Source organism: Rhinopithecus roxellana, chromosome 8 (genome assembly GCF_007565055.1).
Source record: "Rhinopithecus roxellana isolate Shanxi Qingling chromosome 8, ASM756505v1, whole genome shotgun sequence".
Classification (NCBI taxonomy): Eukaryota; Metazoa; Chordata; class Mammalia; order Primates; family Cercopithecidae; genus Rhinopithecus; species Rhinopithecus roxellana.
The window spans coordinates 16,392,234-16,411,490 of NC_044556.1; the positions used below are offsets into that span (position 1 = coordinate 16,392,234).

Here is a 19,257-nt window from a genome sequence, read left to right on the forward strand (position 1 = left end):
AAAGAAAGAAATAGCAATGGGCCGGGTGCGGTGGCTCATGTCTGTAATCCCAACACTTTGGGAGGCAAAGGTGGGCAGATCATGTGAGGTCAGAAGTTCAAGACCAACCTGCCCAACATGGTGAAACTCCATCTCTGCTGGAATACAAAGATTAGCCAGGCGTGGTGGTGGGCACCTGCAATCTCAGCTACTCCAGAGGCTGAGGTGGGAGAATCACTTGAACCCTGGAGACAGAGGTTGCAGTGAGCTGAGATCACGCCACTGCACTCCAGCCTGGGTGACAGAGTGAGACTCTGTCTCAAAAAAAAAAAAAAAAAAAAAAAAAGAAAAGAAAAGAAAGAAATAAATAGTAATGCATGCATGCATTCCACAGAATTCTCCCCTTGCTGGGGAGATAAGGGATCCCTGTGTCAGCTGCAGTGTTAGGTCCCTTAGAGCAGGGGTCCGCAGCTCCTAGGGCCATGGACCAGTACTGATTCATGGCCTGTTAGGAACCGGGTAACACAGCAGGCGGTAGTGGCAGGCCGGCAGTCAAAAACTTCATCTGTATTTACAGCCGCTCGCCATCACTCACATTACCACGTGAGCTCCGCCTCCTGTCAGATCAGCAGCGGCAGCATTAGATTCTCCCAGGAGCGTGAACCCTATTGTGAACTGTGCTTGCATGGGATTTAGGATGCATGCCCCTAATGAGAATCTAATGCCTGATGATCTGTCACTGTCTCCCATCACCCCTAGATGGGACTGTCCAGTTGCTGGAAAACAAGCTCAGAGCTCCCACTGCTTCTACATGATGGTGAGTTGTATCATTGTTTCCTTATATATTGCAATGTCATAATAAGAGAAATAAAGTGCAAAATAAACATAATGTCCTTGAATTATCCTGAAACTATCTCCTGCATCTGCGCCCCGGTCCGTGGAAAAATTGTCTTCCACAAAATTAATCTTTGGTGCCCAAAAGGCTGACTACTGCTGCCTTAGAGGCTCACTCATGCTGCTTTTTTTTGAGAAGGAATATTGCTTTGTCACCTAGACTGAAGTGCAGTGGTGTGATCTCAGTTCATTGCAACCTCCACCTCCCAGGTTTAAGCAGTTCTCCTGCCTCAGCCTCCCGAGTAGCTGGGATTACAGGCACGCACCACCACACCCGGCTAATTTTTGTATTTTTAGTAGAGATGGGGTTTCACCATGTTGGCCAGGCTGGTCTCAAAATCCTGACCTCCAGTGATCCGCCCGCCTCAGCCTCCCAAAGTGCTGGGATTACAGGTTGAGCCACGGCACCCGTCTCATGCTGCTTTTTGGATCCTGCATGGCCCAGGAAGGGCAGCACCTGAAAATCTTACCTGCAGTGGGTGGGAGGGTGGCTGTAGCTGCAGGTAGCACTGGCTGGGGGAGTACCAGCTTCCGAGGGAGAGGTAGCTGGGCAGGTACTGAGCCCCCACGGGCTTTCCATTCAGTGCTGTCACCTTGGTCTGAAGAACGGAAGACACTTAGGTCAACACCTGAGTCCCGAGAGCAGAAAGGGGATCTTGGGGATGCTTCTGCCTGCTCTGCTCAGAAGAAACACCCTCTCACGCTCCAGTATCCCTTTGGAGAACCCCCTCCCCAATCCTCAGGGAGTAGTATCCAGTTGTCCAGCCCGGTCTTCCTAGCTCCAAGAAGCAAGCGTCCAGCTGGGCACTGTGACTCAGCTGGGCAATGTGACTCACGCCTCTAATCACAGCACTTCAGAAGGCTGTGGCAGGTGGATCATCTAAAGCCAGGAGTTCAAGACCAGTCTGGTCAACATGGTGAAATCCTGTCTCTAATAAAAAGAATACAAAAATTAGCCAGGAGTGATGGGGCACAACTGTAATCCCAGCTACTCAGGAGGCTGAGGCATAAGAATTGCTTGAACTCAGGAGGCAGAGGCTGCCGTGAGCCGAGATCACACCACTGCACTCCAGCCTGGGCAACAGAGCAAGACTCCCTCTCAAAAAAAAAAAAAGAAGAAGAAGAAGAAAGTGTCAAAAATTGGTCGAAGGGTGTTGGGGGCCAGGCACAGTGGGTTCATAGCTGTAATCTCAGCATTTTGGGAGGCAGAGGTGGGAGAATCACTTGGGCCCAGAAGTTCAAGACCAGCCTGGGCAACACAGCAAGATCCAGTCTCCACAAAAAAATTTTTGAAAATTACTGGGGCGTGGTGGCACATGCCTGGAGACTCAGCTACTAGGGGAGGTTGAGGCAGGAGGATCACTTGAATCCAGGAGTTCAAAGCTGCAATTAGCTATGATCACACCATTGCACTCCAGCCTGGACAACAGAGCTAAACCACGTCTCTGAAATTATTTTAAAAAGAAGTTGGGCTGGGCGCGGTGGCTCACACCTATAATCCCAGCACTTTGGGAGGCCAAGGTAGGCAGATCACGAGGTCAGGAGATCAAGACCATCCTGGCCAACATGGTGAAACCCTGTCTCTACTAAAATACAAAAAATTAGCTGGGTATGATGACGTGCACCTGTAGTCCCAGCTACTTGGGAGGCTGAGGCAGGGGAATCACTTGAACATGGGAGGCAGAGGTTGCAGTGAGCCAGGATTATGCCACTGCATTCCAGCCTGGGCAACAAGAGCAAAACTCCATCTCAAAAAAAAAAAAAAAAAAGTTGGCCTGCCTCTGTCTCTGGCTCCTGGGACTCTAAATAGGGTATAAACGGGCCATACCAGAAAGGCCAGTTGTGCGATTAGATGGCTGGGCTTTGAGCCACAGGATATCAGCCCCACCTCCAGGGAAGGGAGAGGGCAGGAGACTGAGATCAATCCCATGGCCAATGATTTAATCAATCATGCAGATGAAATGAGTCCCCCACAAAAAACTTTGGACGCCAAAGCTCAGGTGAACTTTCCTGCTTAGCAATGCTCAGCTTGTGGGGATGATATATCCTGGTTCTGTGCAGAGAACACACAAAGCTTCCAATCTGGGAATCGCCCAGACCTCGCCCTATGCATCTCTCTCTTTGGTTGGTTCTAATTTGCGTCATTTTGCTATGGTAAAGCTGTAATTAAAAGGTGGTGGGGTAGTGGAATTTGCAGCCAGTGGGTGGGAAGCACAGGTGGCCCGGGGACCCCTGGACTTGCAGCTGGTGTCAGAATTCAGGGTAGTCTTATAGAGAGGGCTGTGCCCATCACCTGTGAAGTGTTGCCCAGCTCATCCGGTAGATGGTGTCAGAAGTCACTGCAACCTCCCACCTGGTATGGGGTGGGCAGGGCAGCTCTGGTTCCTCAATGAGTCTGAGAGATGCCAGGCTATGGTCATTCTCTTAAAATAGGACAGTGGGGCCAGGCGCAGTGGCTCACACCTATAATCCCAGCACTATGGGAGGCCGAGACGGGGGATCATGAGGTCAGGAGATCAAGATCATCCTGGCTAATATGGTGAAAATCATCTCTACTAAAAATACAAAAAAATTAGTCAGGTGTGGTGGTGGGCGCCTGTAGTCCCAGCTACTCGGGAGGCTGAGGCAGGAGAATGGTGTGAACCCGGGAGGCGGAGCTTGCAGTGAGCCGAGATCGTGCCACTGCGCTCCAGCCTGGGCGACTGAGAGAGACTCCGTCTCAAACAAACAAACAATGAAAAAAAAAAAAAAAAAAAAAAAAAAAACAGGACAGTGGGCCCGGCACAGTGGCTCACAGCTGTAATTCCAGCACTTTGGGAGGCCGAGACAGGTGGATTGCCTGAGGTCAGTAGTTCAAGACCAGCCTGACCAGCATGGTGAAACCCCATCTCTACTAGAAATACAAAAATTAGCCAGGCGTGGTGGGGGGGCACCTGTAATCCCAGCTATTTGGGAGGCTGAGGCAGAAGAATCACTTGAACCTGGGAGGCAGGGGTTGCAGTGAGTCAAGAATGCACTGCTGCACTCCAGCCTAGGCGACAGAGCAAGACTCTGCATTTAAAAAAAACAAAAAAACAAAAACAGAACAGTGGCCCAGGTGACCAAACAGCTGCTGTGTGTCGAACAGCAGATCCAACACAAGAAAGCGTGAACACATCTGGCTGTGAATGTCGAGTGACAAAGGCAGTGGCTTCGGTGGTTAAAACCTTTAGGGACATGATGCCCACAGAGGACAAAGTGACCACAGTGTCCTCAGTTCCCATCTATGTGTTTACTCTCTGCAGGGCCGCCAGGTCCACTGCCAGTTCCCAAAGCCAAGCACTGGGACATCCTCTCCAGTCCCTCCTGTTCTTCCCTCCCCTGATGATGGGACACCAAGGCCTGCCGGATCTACTTCTTCAAGAGCTCCAGTTTGGGGACCTCTCTGTCCTCATCTCCTGTCTGCCTGCCTGGGCCCTCCCTGAGCCACCCCTCACTGAAGACTCTGGAGTGATCACTGGGTATCAAAAATCAGATCAGGCCAGACATGGCGGCTCATGGCCTGTAATCTCTATGCTTTGGGAGGCTGAAGTGGAAGGATGGCTTGAAGCCAGGAGTTTGAGACCAGCCTGGGCAACATAGCAAGATCCCGTCTCTACAGAAAAATTTATTATTTATTGATTTATTTGTTTGTTTGTTTGTTTTTGAGATGGAGTCTCACTCTGTTGCCCAGGCTGGGGTGCAATGGCGCAATCTCGGCTCACTGCAACCTCTGCCTCTCAGGTTCAAGCAATTCTCCTGCCTCAGTCTCCCGAGTGGCTGAGATTACAGGTGCCTGCCACAACACCTGGCTAATTTTTGTATTTTTAGTAGAGACGGGATTTCCCCCATGTTGGCCAGGCTGGTCTCGAACTCCTGACCTCAGGTGATCTGCCCAACTCAGCCTCTCAAAGTGCTAGGATTACAGGCATGAGCCACTGTGCCCAGCCTCTACAGAAAATTTTAAAAATTAGCTGGGTGCGGTGCTAATTACAGGCATGCACCTGTAATCTCAGGTACTTGGGAGGCTAACTCAGGAGGACTGCTTTAGCCCAGCAGTTCGAGGCTGCAGTGAGCTATGATGGTGCCACTGCACTGCAGCCTGAGCAACTGAGCGAGACCCTGTCTCTTAAAAAATAAACAAAAAATAAGATCACTCTTTCCCCCGATACTGCCTTCCACTGAGCACCCCCGTGAGGTGGCGGAAACCACCGTTGGCTCTCTACCCGATCTCTTTCCAAAATGACTTAATGTGGTTGAGCACCTGTGAGACCATATAATCACGGTCTGCCTCTGAACCTCCACCCATGCTGTTCCACCCTCCCAGAAGCAGCCTGGCTGACGTCCCCACAGTCAGGAGTCCATTTGGAGAGATCCACTCTGACAAGACTCCATTGGTATAACTGGTCCAGGCACCCTTATCTCTCTTTGACCTCCCACCCGATCCCAGGATGGCTGTGTTGTCCATCCCACTGTCCAGCGGAACGTGTACTGCTGCAGGGCTAGGATGGGCTCCAGGCCCACTGATCAGGTGCCTGCACCCAGCCTAGGGGAGGCCCCAAGTCCGTACCTGCTGACTGAATAACAAGGGTCCGTGGGACTCACCCACCTCAAGCCACACGTGCTGGGCTGACGTGGGGATGGAGGGGATTTCAAACCCCACCAGTCCACCCTGGGACACAGCTTCACTGGTGTAGATGTTATCCTTTGGTGTCAGCTCTGCCTTAATCTGGACTGTCACCCCCTCAGCTGGGCTGCCATCTGGGTAGGATAGCTCCACCTAGAAAAGGTCACCCAAGACATAATAGAGTTAAGACGGCCATGCGCCCCAAACTGATCTGCAGAATCAACACAATCTCCACTGGAATCCCAGCGGGCTTCTTTGCAGAAATTGACAAACTGCTCCTGAAATTCACATGGCATCCAACGGGTCCCAAATAGCGAAAACAATTCTTAAAGGGAACAAAAAAGAAGGACTCACAGGTTCAGGTGTGGTGGCGTGTGCCTGTGGTCCCAGCTACTCAAGAGGCTTCCAAGGCAGACATAGAAGGGTGGGTGCAGTGGCTCACACCTGTAATCCCAACACTTTGGGAGGCCAAAGCAGGAGGATCACTTGAGGCCACGAGTTCCAGAACAGCCTGGGTAACATAGTGAGACCTCACTACAAAAAACTTAAAAATTTCAGGTGTGGTGGCATGCGCCTATAGTCCCAACTATTCAGGAGGCTGAGGCAGGAGGATCACTTGAGTCTAGGAGTTCAAGGCTGCAGAGAGCTATGATGGTGCCACTGCACTCCAGCCTGGGTGACTGAATGAGACTCTGTCTCTTAAGAAAAAAGAAATGTTCTAAATGAAGTTGCATCCCTACCTCACACCATATACACAAATAAACTCAAATGGATCACAGACCTAAATGTAACAGCTAAAGCTATAACATTCTCAGAAGAAAACATAAGGGTAGACCTTCATGCCCTTGGATTTGGCAAAGAGGTCGTGAAGTACAAATTACATGTGCCGGCCATTAGTCTGATGCCATATCAGGGTATGGACAGTTCAGTGACACTTAAACCTCACCCATTCAGACTGGTTGGAGAGCCAGCTAGAATGGGCAGACATGGATGTTTTAAAAGGAGCTTCTGAAGAACCCTAAAACAGCCCTCAGCTGTGCAGGTATTTGGTGATGGAGTGAATCAGGATTCAGCCCACATGATCCTCATTAACCACTCCCTTCTTTTTCTTTTCCTTTTTTGAGAGAGAGTCTTGCTCTGTTGCCCAGGCTGGAGTGAAGTGGCCCGATCATAGCTCACTGCAGCCTCTACCTCCTGGGTTCAAGCAATCCTCCTGCCTCATCCTCCTGATAGCTGGGACCACAGGTGTGCAATACCATGCCTGGCTAATTTTTTTAAAAAAAATTTGTAGAGCTGGGGTCTTGCTCTATTGCCCAGGCTGGTCTCAAACTCCCAGTCTCAAGCAATCCTCCCACCTTGGTCTCTCAAAGTGTGAGCCACCAACGCCTGGCCTATTTTTATTTTTTGTAGAGACTGGATCTCACTATGTTGCCCAGGCTGGTCTCACACTTTTGGCCTCAAGTGGTCCTCTTTCCTCAGCCTCCCAAAGCACTGGAACTACAGGCATGAGTCACCATGCCCAGTCTAACCTCTCCTTTCTTGAATGCAGATGGTAGATATTTTCTGTTGTATGTGAAATGCTCTTTACCAAATTTGTAGCCTTAAACCTCTTCTTCACATACATTCTGACCCTGCACAAGGTACTTTAGTTTCTACACAAGCTGGGGCCCTCAAAGCCAGGAACACAGGAGATAGGTCTCTGTGCATGGGATAGAGGTGGTTCCAACACTGGCATGGAGAAGAAAAGGGAGGTTCCAAAGCAGAGCAAGAGGGTCAGAACTCAGTGAGAGGACAGCCAGCCAGCATCACTCATGGACAGCAAAAGGGAACTGGGTACAGGCAGACGCAGGGCCAGGGGTGTGGCCCACTTTCCCCTTGCATGACACTGGGCTCTGTTGGCCTTGCCCCACTCCTGCTGCTGCAATTGGGGTGAAGTTACCCCAGGTTTATTTTTTTATTTTTTTTATTTTTTTATTTGAGACAGAGTCTCACTCTGTCTCCTAGGCTGGAGTGTGGTGGTGTGATCTCAGCTCACTGCAACCTCCGCCTCCCGCATTCAAGCAATTCTCGTGCCTCAGTCTCCTGAGTCACTGGGATTATAGGTGTCCACCACCATGCCTGGCTAATTTTTGTATTTTTAGTAGAGACAGTATTTCACCACGTTGGCTAGGCTAGTCTTGAACTCCTGACCTCAGGTCATCCACCCACCTGGGCCTCCCAAAGTGCTGGGATTATAGTCATGAGCCACCACGCCCAGCCTACCCCAGTTTAGTAGTTAAAACAAGAATAATGACTGGGTGCAGTGGCTCACACCCGCAATCCCAGCACTTTGTGGGTCTGAGGTAGGAGAACTGCCTGAGCCCAGGAGTTTAAGACCAGTCTGGCCAACACAGCAAGATCCCATCTCTACAAAAAATTTAAAAATTAGTCAGGCACCATGGCTCATGCCTGCAATCTCAGCACTCTGGGAGGCTGAGGCAGGTGGATCACCTCAGGTCAGGAGTTCGAGACCAACCTGGCCAACATGGTGAAACTCCATCTCTACTAAAAATACAAAAAATTAGCGGGATGTGGTGGGGCATGCCTGTAATCCCAGCTACTCAGGAGGCTGAGGCAGAAGAATCGCTTGAACCCAGGAGGCAGAGGTTGCAATTAGCCAAGATTGAGCCACTGCACTCCAGCCTGGGTGACAGAGCGAGACTCTTGTCTCAAAAATAAATAAATAGGCCGGGCGCGGTGGCTCAAGCCTGTAATCCCAGCACTTTGGGAGGCCGAGACGGGCGGATCACGAGGTCAGGAGATCGAGACCATCCTGGCTAACACCGTGAAACCCCGTCTCTACTAAAAAAAAAAACTACAAAAAACTAGCCGGGCGACGTGGCGGCGCCTGTAGTCCCAGCTACTCGGGAGGCTGAGACAGGAGAATGGCGTGAACCCGGGAGGCGGAGCTTGCAGTGAGCTGAGATCTGGCCACAGCACTCCAGCCTGGGTGACAGAGCGAGACTCCATCTCAAAAAAAAAAAAAAAAAAAAAAAAAAAAAATAAATAAATAAATAAATAAATAAATAAATAAAAATTTAAAAATAAAAATATTTGTTGGGCCTGGTGGCTCATGCCTGCAGTACCAGCTACTCAGGATGCTGAGGCAGGCAGATTGCTTGAGTCCAGGATATCGAGGCTGCAATGAGCTATGATCTCACCACTGCACTCCATCCTGGGCGACAGAGCAAAACCCTGTCTCTAAGAAAAAAACATATATAAGGATCACGACATCTGGACACCTCAAAATTTAATGTGCATAAGACTTGAGTGGTGGGTGGCAGGCAGAGCCTCGTTCAAAATGTCACACAGGTCTGCACCTGTCAGTCTCAGGAACAGGAGATCTACCTCTGCAGGGCTCTCAACTTAGGTCCTCAGGGGATAAAATCAACCCAGTGAAGGGCCAGGAGTGATGGCTCACTCCTGTAACCCGAGTACTTTGGGAGGCCAAGGCTGGAGGTTCACTTGAGGCCAGGAGTTCGAGATGAGCCTGGCCAACATGGCAAAACCCTGTCTCTACTAAAAATACAAAAATTAACTGGGCTTGATGGTATGTGCCTGTAATCTCAGCTACTCGGGAGGCTGAGGTAGGAGAATCACTTGAACCTGGGAGACGGAGGTTGCAGTGAGCCAAGATGAAGCCACTGCACTTCAACCTGGGCGACGGAGTGTGACTGTGTCTCAAAAAAAAAGTACCCATTGAAGAAACAGGACTGCCTTAGAGGAGCTGTTTTAATAAATGGCTACTCAAGGCCAGGCGCGGTGGCTCACGCCTATAATCCCAGCACTCTGGGAGGCCAAGGTGGGTGGATCATGAGGTCAAGAGATCAAGACCATCCTGGCTAACACGGTGAAACCCCGTCTCTACTAAAAAATACAAAAAATTAGCCAGGCAAAGTGGCAGGCACCTGTAGTCCCAGCTACTCAGGAGGCTGAGGCAGGAGAATGGTGTGAACCCGGGAGGCAGAGCTCGCAGTGAGCCAAGATCGTGCCACTGCACTCCAGCACTCCAGCCTGGGCAACAGAGCAAGACTCCGTCTCAAAAAAATAAATAAATAAAATAAATAAGTAAATAAATAAATGGCTACTCAAATGTCTGCCCAAGTGGAATAGAGTAGATTATCCTTTCCCATGGAGGAAAATGTCCCCTGCCCCTCACCTGGAACACTAGCCCTCACCACACTCTGCAAAGGTTATGTCAGGGGATCCGTTTTCAGCTGAGTCACCACTGCGGAGCTAGTGGCTGGTGGTGGTGGTTTCACGGTGGTCCTCGGGCGGGATGTGATACAGTCACCCCCAAGTTACCTTCCCCACGTAGGCCAGGCCCGGCTTGAACTGCTTCCTCGTGTCCTTGGAGTACCGGATGTCCACCAGCTGCCTCTGCACGGGGGTGGAGTCGTCGAACGCCACCTGCTGGCTCCCGTCCACACTGGTCACTGTGGCCCAGATGCTGACCCTGCCCCGGAAGTGCTCGGGGACGTCCGCTGGGATCATGTCCCTCACACAGATATCAAAGTCCTGGGAGCCCAGGATCTGGAGGGAGGAAAAACGCAGCCCGTGCTCGCTCAGGGTTGGAGTGCCCTTGAGGGATGTCCCTGAAACACACACCTGAGGTGCAAGACTCTTCAGCTGCTTGGAGGGCCAGGGGACACTTGGTGACATACCCAATCTATGCCACGGGACCATGCAGAGGGTCCCTCACTGGATCTGGACAACATCCCGGGGAAGATGGATATTGGCTCCATTGGGCAGAAGAGGAAAAAGGCCAGGCACAGTGGCTCATGCCTTTAATCCCAGCACTTTGGGAAGCCGTGGCAGGCAGATCACTTGAGGTCAGGAGTTCGAGATCAGTCTGGCCAACACAGCAAAACCCCATCTCTACCAAAAATATAAAAAATTAGCTGGGTGTGGTGGCGGGCACCTGTAATCCCAGCTACTCAGGAGGCTGAGGCATGAGAATTGCTTGAACCCAGGAGGCAGAGGTTGAGGTGAGCCCGAATTGTGCCACTGCACTCCAGCCTGGGTTAAGAAAAAAAAAAAAAGAGGCCGGGCGCAATGGCTCAAGCCTGTAATCCCAGCACTTTGGGAGGCCGAGATGGGCAGATCACGAGGTCAGGAGATCAAGAGCATCCTGGCTAACACAGTGAAACCCCCCCTCTACTAAAAAATACAAAAAACTAGCCAAGCATGGTGGCGGGCGCCTGTAGTCCCAGCTACTGGGGAGGCTGAGGCAGGAGAATGGCGTAAACCCGGGAGGCAGAGCTTGCAGCGAGCTGAGATCCGGCCATTGCACTCCAGCCTGGGAGACAGAGTGAGACTTCGTCTCGGAAAAAAAAAAAAAAAAGTAAAGAAAAGAAAAAAAAAAAAAGAGGAAAGAAATTCCCATGCTGACACAATCTCCCATGGCCCAGGCAACAGAGGGGGCATCTGCACCTGTTCAGCCCCACTCTGGGGCACCAGAACTCCCTCATTCAATTCCTATCTCAGGATCCCACCCTGGGACTTGGCAAATAATCCTTATTCAGAAAGAGCTGTGGAGTAAATCACTCCAGAAATGACAGAACTAAGACAAAGACCATGAGCTGGTAGCCTCCCAGGAGAACGGCTGGGATTCTCCAAGGTGCCAGTGGCAGGAATGGGAGAGATGGGGGGTTATGGTGTCCAATCTATGGAAGAGAAGCCTCAGAGAGCAGAGAGATGGGCCAGGCGTGTGGCGCACACCTGTAATCCCAGCACTTTGGGAGGCCGGTGGGGGCAGATCACTTAAGGTCAGGAGTTCAAAACCAACCTGGCCAACGTGGTGAAACCCTGTCTCTACTAAAAACACAAAAATTATCCCGACATGGTGGTGCATGCCTGTAATCCCAGCTACTTGGGAGGCTGAGGCAGGAGAATTGCCTGAACCCAGGAGGCAGAGGCTGCAGTGATCCAAGATCACGCCACTGCACTCCAGCCTGGGAGACACAGCGAGACTCCATCTCAATAAATAATTAAATTAAATTAAATTAAATTAAATTAAATTAAATTAAAGATATCTCAGATATAAGAGAGGGGAACCCATTGGAGCAGATGTGTCCCAGGTGGGAAAGGGACTAAGAAGGAGCTTTGGGTGGAAGATGAGGAAGAGCCAGTGCTGAAAGGGTTAATGTTGGGGCACCTACAGAGGGATGGGAATCTCCAGGAAGGAGGGTGTCTGTTGTACAGTTGCCCACTCACAATGTAACATTATGCTGAAAGACCAAAAAAGGTTACAAAACTTTACACATGTGGGAATGTAAAACAGTGCAGCCACATTGACCATTTGGCAGTTCCTCAAAAGGTTACACAGTGTTACCCTATGACGTAGCAATTCTGCTCCTAGGAAGGAACCCAAGAGAAACAAAAACGTAGGTCCACAGAAAAACTTGCACAGGGATGTTCATAGTAGCATGAGACATAATAGCCAAAAAGCAGAAACAACCCAAATGTCCACCACTGGATGAAGAAATAAACACATTGTGGTCCATGCCAAAAAGCAGAAACAACCCAAATGTCCACCACTGGATGAAGAGATAAACACATTGTGGTCCATCTGTACCAGGGAATATGATGCAGCCACAAAAAAAGGAATGAAGTGTTGATCCTGCTATGATGTAGATGGACATCAAAAACATGATGCTGAGTGAGAGAAGCCAGACACAAAAGGACAGATAGTGTATGATTCATTCACAGAAATGTCCAGAACAGGCAAACCCATAGAGACAGAAAACAGATTAGTAGTTGCCAGGGACTGGAGGAGGGAAATGAGGATTCTCTACAGAAGGACATGAAGGATGTGGGGAAGGATGGTGGAAAAATTCTAAAATTGGATAACAGCCATTGGTTGCACAACTCTGCAACCATATGAAGATGATCAAACTGTACACTCTACATGGGTGAATTGTATGCAATGTGAATGATATCTCAATAAAATTGTTTATGTTTTTATTTTATTTTAGAGATGGGATCTCACTATGTTGCCCAGGCTGGCTTTGAATTCCTGAGCTCAAGAGATCTTCCTGCCTCTGCCTTCCAAATATTAAAAGCTGGGACTCCAGGGAATAAAATTAGTGTTTATTCGTGTTTTTTTGTTTGTTTGTTTTTTGAGGTGTAGTCTCGCTCTGTCATCCAGGTTGGAGTACAGTGACATAGTCTCGGCTCACTGCAACCTCTGCCTCCAGGGTTCAAGTGATTCTCCAGCCTCAGCCTCCCGAGTTATCTGGGATTACAGGCATGCACAACCATGACCAGCTAATTTTTGTGTTTTTAGTAGAAACGCAGTTTCGCCATGTTGGCCAGGCTGGTCTCGAACTCATGGCCTCAAGTGATCCACCGGCCTCAGCCTCCCAAAGTGCTGAGATTACAGGCATGAGCCACTACACCCGGCCAAATTGATGTTTGTTTTTTTTTAACTTTACATACAGTAACCTGCGAGGAAACACATCAAAATATCGATAGTGGTCGTGTCCACCTATTGGAGAACAAGTTATCTTTATTTTCTTCCTTTTTATATTTTCTAAAGTCTCTATATTCAGCCTGCAGGAATTTTATCATCAGAAAAATTCCTGTCATATAACTGTTTCGGAAAGTAAAACAGCGGTGGCTCACACCTGTCATCCCAGCACTTTCAGGCGCAAAGGCCAGAGGATTGCTTGAGCCCAGGAGTTCAAGATCAGCCTGGGCAACATAGTGAGACCCTGTCTCTAATCAAAATTTTTTTAAAGGCAGTAAATAAAATAATAATAATAAAAGAAAGTAAAATAAAATGCATGATCGTGGAGGTGAACCTGGGGGTTGAGTCAGTGGGTAGAAGGGGTCCCTGTTTCTCACCTTGGTTGTTCTGAGGACGGGGCGTCCCACTTCGTGGCTGTAGTACCCCACACCATTAACAGTCATGTTAATCATTAAGACACCAGCCACAGGTTTTCCAAAGGTATACCTGGAACAAAAGGATAAAGCATGCTCAATTTCACAGCCAAGATGGCAGGGAGGGCCCAGCCTCAGGAAGGCCAGGTTGGCACAGTGTGGCCACTAGCACAGTGACGGATGCAGCTCCCTTCCCACCCTGCATCCTGTCCTGACAGCTCCCCCTGCAGCCTGGAGTCGGGGCAGAAGATGCCAAGGCCCTCCGATCCTCTGCACCAAGCCTCCAGGTTGACAGAAAAAGAGACGGAGGGTCAGAGAGGAACTCTGGAACTGAGAAGGCTAGGTTGGTGCTCCTCTGGAGCAGAGTAGTGCAGAGGCATGAGCGATTGTGGGCCCCTGAGGGGCACCTGAGCCTAAGCGCCCTATTAAGCTCAACCTTGAACCAGGGACTGGACTTCTCTGAGCCTCAGTTTCCTCACCCAGAGAATGGGAATCAAACTACCCTTGCAGGGGTGATGGTGAAACTTTAAATGTCTGTATGACACTCCTGATGCAGAGGGAATGCTGGTGCATGGGGAACAGGAGCAAAATGAGAGAGTGCAGGCCGGGCATGGGGGCTCATGCCTGTAATCCCAGCACTTTGGGAGGCCAAGGTGGGCAGAGCACTTGAGGTCAGGAGTTCGAGACTAGCCTGGTCAACATGGTGAAACTCTGTCTCTACTAAAAACACAAAAATTAGCTGGGTGTGGTACCACATGCTTGTGATCCCAGCTACTCGGGAGGCTAAGACAAGAGAATCGACTGAGCCCGGGAGGCAGAGGTTGCAGTGAGCTGAGACTGTGTCACTACACTCCAGCCTGTGGGACAGAGCAAGACTCCGTCTGAAAAAAACAACAATAAGGATCAACCCCTCTTGGGTCAGCACGCTGGCTGCGGGTGCTGTTTGTGCCAGGGAGGCCTACAGAGGGCAGGGAGCAGCCTTGGGGGAGGAAGGAACATGGTGGGGTTGGGAGGGGACGCCCTGGGGAAGGGAGATGCTAGTGCAGGAGAGGCACACCCTGGGGGTAGGGCATTCCTTGGGGAGGGGAGACCCTTGGGGAGGGAAGATTTTAGAGCGGAAGGGCAGGACTTGAGTAAGGAATACACAGTGGGAGAGGGGCATGCTTTGGAGAGACAGGGGTGTGCTCATAAGGGTGGGGACACCAGCATGCGAACGAAGACAGGCAGTGGGTACAGTGCAAGAGGTTCATGTGGCAGGGAGACACCGAGTACGAGGGAGGGAGGGAGCGGGGCACAGGGCACCCTTGGGGGAGCAGGGAGGCCATGGTAGAAGTGCTGCCTGTAGGAGGAGGGGGAAGCATGGTTGTTGGGGGAGAGGGAAGGGGAGGGCAGAGGAGGGGCCCAGGGGAGAGGAAGATGCTCTAGGGAGAGGGGTACACTGCAGGGAGGGGGCGCCCCCAGGGGAGGGGCACGGGAAAGGGTGATGCTCTAGGGGGTGAGCACATCCTGGGGAGGGGGCAACCACAGGGGAGGAGCCCAGCGGGGAAGGAGATACTTTAGGGGGAGGGGCACATCCTAAGGAGGGAGCACCCGCAGGAGAGAGTCACAGGAAAGGGAGATGCTAGCTGGAGGGGCACATCCCAGGGAGGAGGGAACCAGGAAGGGAGGGGCACACCCATGTGGGAGGGAGGGAGCGAGGGAGGCCGCAGAGGAGGGGAATGACCTTGAGGGAGCAGCGTGATGGTTGGGGAAGGGGTAGGGCCCCCGCAGTGTGCCCCAGGGGCCCCTCTTTCTCACCTGGCCCACACAGTGCCTGTCTCACAGGCGTCCAGGTCTCGGATATACCGGGGCGGATCAATCAGGAGCTCGAACTTGGGCAACACTGAAGAAAGAAAGCAGAGAGGAGGGGCTGGCTTCTGTCCCTAAGGTGGCCTCAGGGGCCCTGACACCCGTGCAAGGTGTCTGCAGGACCACAGCACCCAGCCACCGTCGAGGCTGACACTCTGCCCATCCACACCGCTCTGCTGAGCATCCCTGGGGATTTTGTGGGCTGCATCTATTTCTCATCTTCAGGGGACCAGGACCCCATTTTCCTCAAGGGGCCTCCTCCTGTCACTTTCAGACCACGTGCTTAGAGTGTGGTGGATTCCAACCTATCCCAGGGTGGACATGAAGCCAGGAGGCTCCTCCCAGCCCCTGTGACCCTGGGAGCCAACAAGGGGCATCCCCCGGGTGACTGCAGCGGAGAGCTGACTTCTCCAATTGCTTCTGGACTCAGCCTTGGGAGTGTCAAGCCATCTTGTCACCAGGGGCGGAGGTGACACACTGGAGCAGCCGGAAAACCAGAAAGAATCGGGTCCCGAGAGAACTCTTGTAGGAGCCTAAGAATCCCTTTTTTTTTTTTTTTTTTTTTTTTTTTAGACAGAGTGTCGCTGTGTCTCCCAGATTAGTGTGCAGTGGCACGATCTTGGCTCACTGCAACCTCCTCCTCCTCCTGGTTCAAGCAATTCTCCTGCCTCAACCTCCCAAGTAGCTGGGACTACAGGCACAAGCCACCACGCCTGGCGAATTTTTGTATTTTTAGTAGAGACGGGGTTTCACCATGTTGGCCAGGCTGGTCTTGAACTCCTGACCTCTAATGATCCACCTACCTCGGCCTCCCAAAATGCTGGGATTACAGACATTAGCTGCCGTGCCTGGCCATCTTTTTTTTCTGAGACAGGGTTTCACTTTGTCACCCAAACTGGAGTGCAGTGGTGCAATCACAGTTCACTGCAGCCTTGATCTCCCGGGCTGAAGCGATCCTCCCGCCTCAGCTTCCCCAGTAGCGGGGACTACAGGCAGGTGCCACCACGTCCAGATAATTGTTTTAAAGTTTTGTACAGACAGGGACTATGTTGTCCAGGCTGGTCTCAAACTCCTGGCCTCAAGCAATCCTCCCGCCTCGGCCTCCCAAAGTGGTGGGATTACATGTGTGAGCCACCACCATGCCTGGCCTACAATACTTTTTCTCTATAAAAGGCAAGAGTGCACTTTGGGAGGCTGAGGCAGAAGGATTGCTTGAGGCCAGGAGTTTGAGACCAGCCTGGGCAATACGGCGAAACCCTGTCTCTACTAATACAAAAATTAATTGGGTGTGGTGGCTCACACTTGCAGTCCTAGCAACTCAGGAGGCTGAGGAGGGAGGATCACTTGAACTTGGGAAGTCAAGGCTTCAGTGAGCCAGGATCACACCACTGCACTCCAGCCTGGGTGATGGGCGTGAAACCCTGCCTCAAAAAAAAAAAAAAAAAAGCAAGAGTGTAGGACTATCCCCTCAAACTATACCCAATCATCACGAGCCCTCAGTAAAAGAGGACTCATGTCATCCTCCACTTCTTCACTGCCATTTTCACCAGTTCCCTCCCTCCCTCTCCTTCCTTCCTCCGTCTCCTTCCTTCCTTCCTTCCTTCCTTCCTTCCTTCCTTCCTTCCTTCCTTCCTTCCTTCCTTCCTTCCTTCCTTCCTTCCTTCCTTCCTTTCTCTTTCTCTCTCTCTTTCTTTCGAGACAGAGTCTCACTCTGTCATCCAGGCTGGAGCAAAGTGGTGCGACCTTGGCTCACTGCAACCTCTGCCTCCTGGGTTCAAGTGATTCTCCTGCCTCAGCCTCCCAAGTAGCTGGGATTACAGGCACGTGCCACCACGCCCAGCTGATTTTTGTATTTTTAGTAACGACATGAGGTATCACCATGTTGGCCAGGCTGGTCTCGAACTCCTGACCTCAAGTGATCCACCCACCTGGGCCTCCGAAAAGGCTGGGATTACAGGTGAGAGCCCCTGCACCCAGCCTTCTTCACCAGGTTCTAAGGTTTCTCCCAGATCTGAAATCCCAACACCCTGAGATTCTCCAACTTACCATACTTCTGAACTTCAAAAGACTTGTTGTACGCGTGGCCTTGCATTTCAACAAAAATGAACCATTCTCCCAACACAGGCTGGTCAGACAAGGGGAAGCTCAGGTTGGTGATGCCTGTGTGAAGAGAGACACCCCTTTGTGCCTGGGCAAGGGCATTTTCAGAGAGCCACGGGCACGGGGAGGTACGGGAAGAGGGAGCCAGGACCCTGCTCCTTCTCCTTCCCTGGGCAGCCCCCCAGGAGAACTGGAGACCACAGAGAAGCTGGCGGGGTCTGTGCAGAGCAGAACGCTGCAGGAGCCCACCAGCGCAGCAGATCTGAGACCCTGGCGGGCTTCAAAGGGATGTAGGAAGAGACTGGACCTGGGGTTCCTGGGACGGCCTTGCAGCCAGGACCAGGGGCAGGCAGTGAGCTGGACAAATGAGGGAAATGAGCCAGCCCGGCTCATCCACTCCATTCCCCCCAACCCGAGTCATTTCCAGCCTGGGCGCTACTGACACCTGGGGTCGCATGGCTCTCTGGGGTGGAGGCATCCTGTGCACTGTAGGATACTGAGTAGCATCCCTGGCCTCCACCAACCAGATGCCAGTAGTACCAATGCCCCCCACAATCTAACGACCTAAAAAAGTCCCCCAGACATTGCCAATATCGCCTCTAGGGGGCAAAGTCACCTCTGGGTGGAAATCCCATATATATACACACACATATATATATAACATAATATATAATATATATTGCATTATGTTATATATAATATATAATATATATTATGTTATATAATATACAATGTTATATATTATATATTATATTTTGCTATATTATATATATTATGTTATATATAATATTTTATATGTTGTATATTATGTTATACAATGTATATAATATGTTATATATAATATACATTATGTTATATGTAATATACATTATATGTTATATATAGAGAGAGAGAGAGAGAGAGAAACAGACAAGACAGACAGGGTCTCCTGCCAGGACAGGGTTTCTCAGCCCCAGCACTACTGACATTTAGGGCCAGATCATTCACTGTGGTGCGGGGGCATCCTGCGCACTGAAGGGTGCTGAGCATCACCCCTGGCCTCCACTCACCAGATGCCCATTGCACCCCTTGTCTTCCACAAAAGTCCTGAGAAGCCAAAATGTCCCCAGACATTGTCAATATCCCCTGGGGGCAGAATCTCCCGCCCGACTCCCCACCCCTCTGTGAGAACCACCCCCTAACTGAACTAAAGCACGCACACACTTTAGTACAGAGCACTCTCTCCCCCAAAACATCACCCGAGAAACACCATCAGCCGCTGACATGGGAGCTGGCATTTGCTTTGCACCTGTGCCTCTGAGCCCTGCCCGCAGCTCTGTTTTCACTGGGAGCCATGGAGGAGTTGGAAAGGGCACATTGACTCTAGGCAGTGCCAGGGGGTCTTCCACTCCTGAGTGTGACACGCTCACGTGTCCCCAGTGACCATACAGGGAGGGCCATACAGGGAGGGGACAGGGAAAGTGGTTCCCCTGGGTCTCACAACAGAACCCAAAACCCACAGCAGCGCCCACGGCTTCTCCCAATCACATTGGAGTCGGAAGATGTGACGGCTAAAACAGCTTTTTCCTCCGCATATTCAGACAAAGTGGGCCTTTGATGGTTAGAGGACATTCAGGGATGTGTGTCCTGAGCACGTGTTTTGTAAGGGGTCTGTGGCCAACTTTGCCAAATGCTCCGAGAGAGAGGGGCACTGTCACCCTGGTTGAGAATCATGGGTCTACACACATCCCAAAGAATTTTTTTAATTTTTTTATTTCTTTGAGACAGAGTCTCGCTCTTTTGCCCAGGCTGGAGTGCAGTGGTATGATGTCAGGTCATGCCACCTCCATGTCCCGGGTTCAAGCGATTCTTGTGCCTCAGCCTCCTGA

General features: G+C 50.9%; 1 protein-coding gene across 5 annotated transcripts in view; it reads right to left on the bottom strand.

Moving 5' to 3' along the window:
• The window catches only part of CPAMD8 (C3 and PZP like alpha-2-macroglobulin domain containing 8), a 122,361-nt gene that overhangs the window by 81,993 nt on the left and 21,111 nt on the right, over positions 1-19,257 (bottom strand). For all 5 annotated transcript variants that reach the window (XR_004058973.1, XR_004058972.1, XM_030936991.1 and 2 more), the window contains exons 8-13: positions 17,336-17,449; positions 15,239-15,323; positions 13,406-13,514; positions 9,863-10,090; positions 5,501-5,671; positions 1,344-1,472 (exon numbers count right to left, since the gene is read on the bottom strand). Coding sequence is in view for 3 of the 5 variants with exons in the window: in XM_030936991.1 (XP_030792851.1) it covers positions 1,344-1,472; positions 5,501-5,671; positions 9,863-10,090; positions 13,406-13,514; positions 15,239-15,323; positions 17,336-17,449 (836 nt within the window). In the remaining 2 variants the exon portion in view is untranslated. The remainder of the gene's footprint in view (positions 1-1,343; positions 1,473-5,500; positions 5,672-9,862; positions 10,091-13,405; positions 13,515-15,238; positions 15,324-17,335; positions 17,450-19,257) is intronic.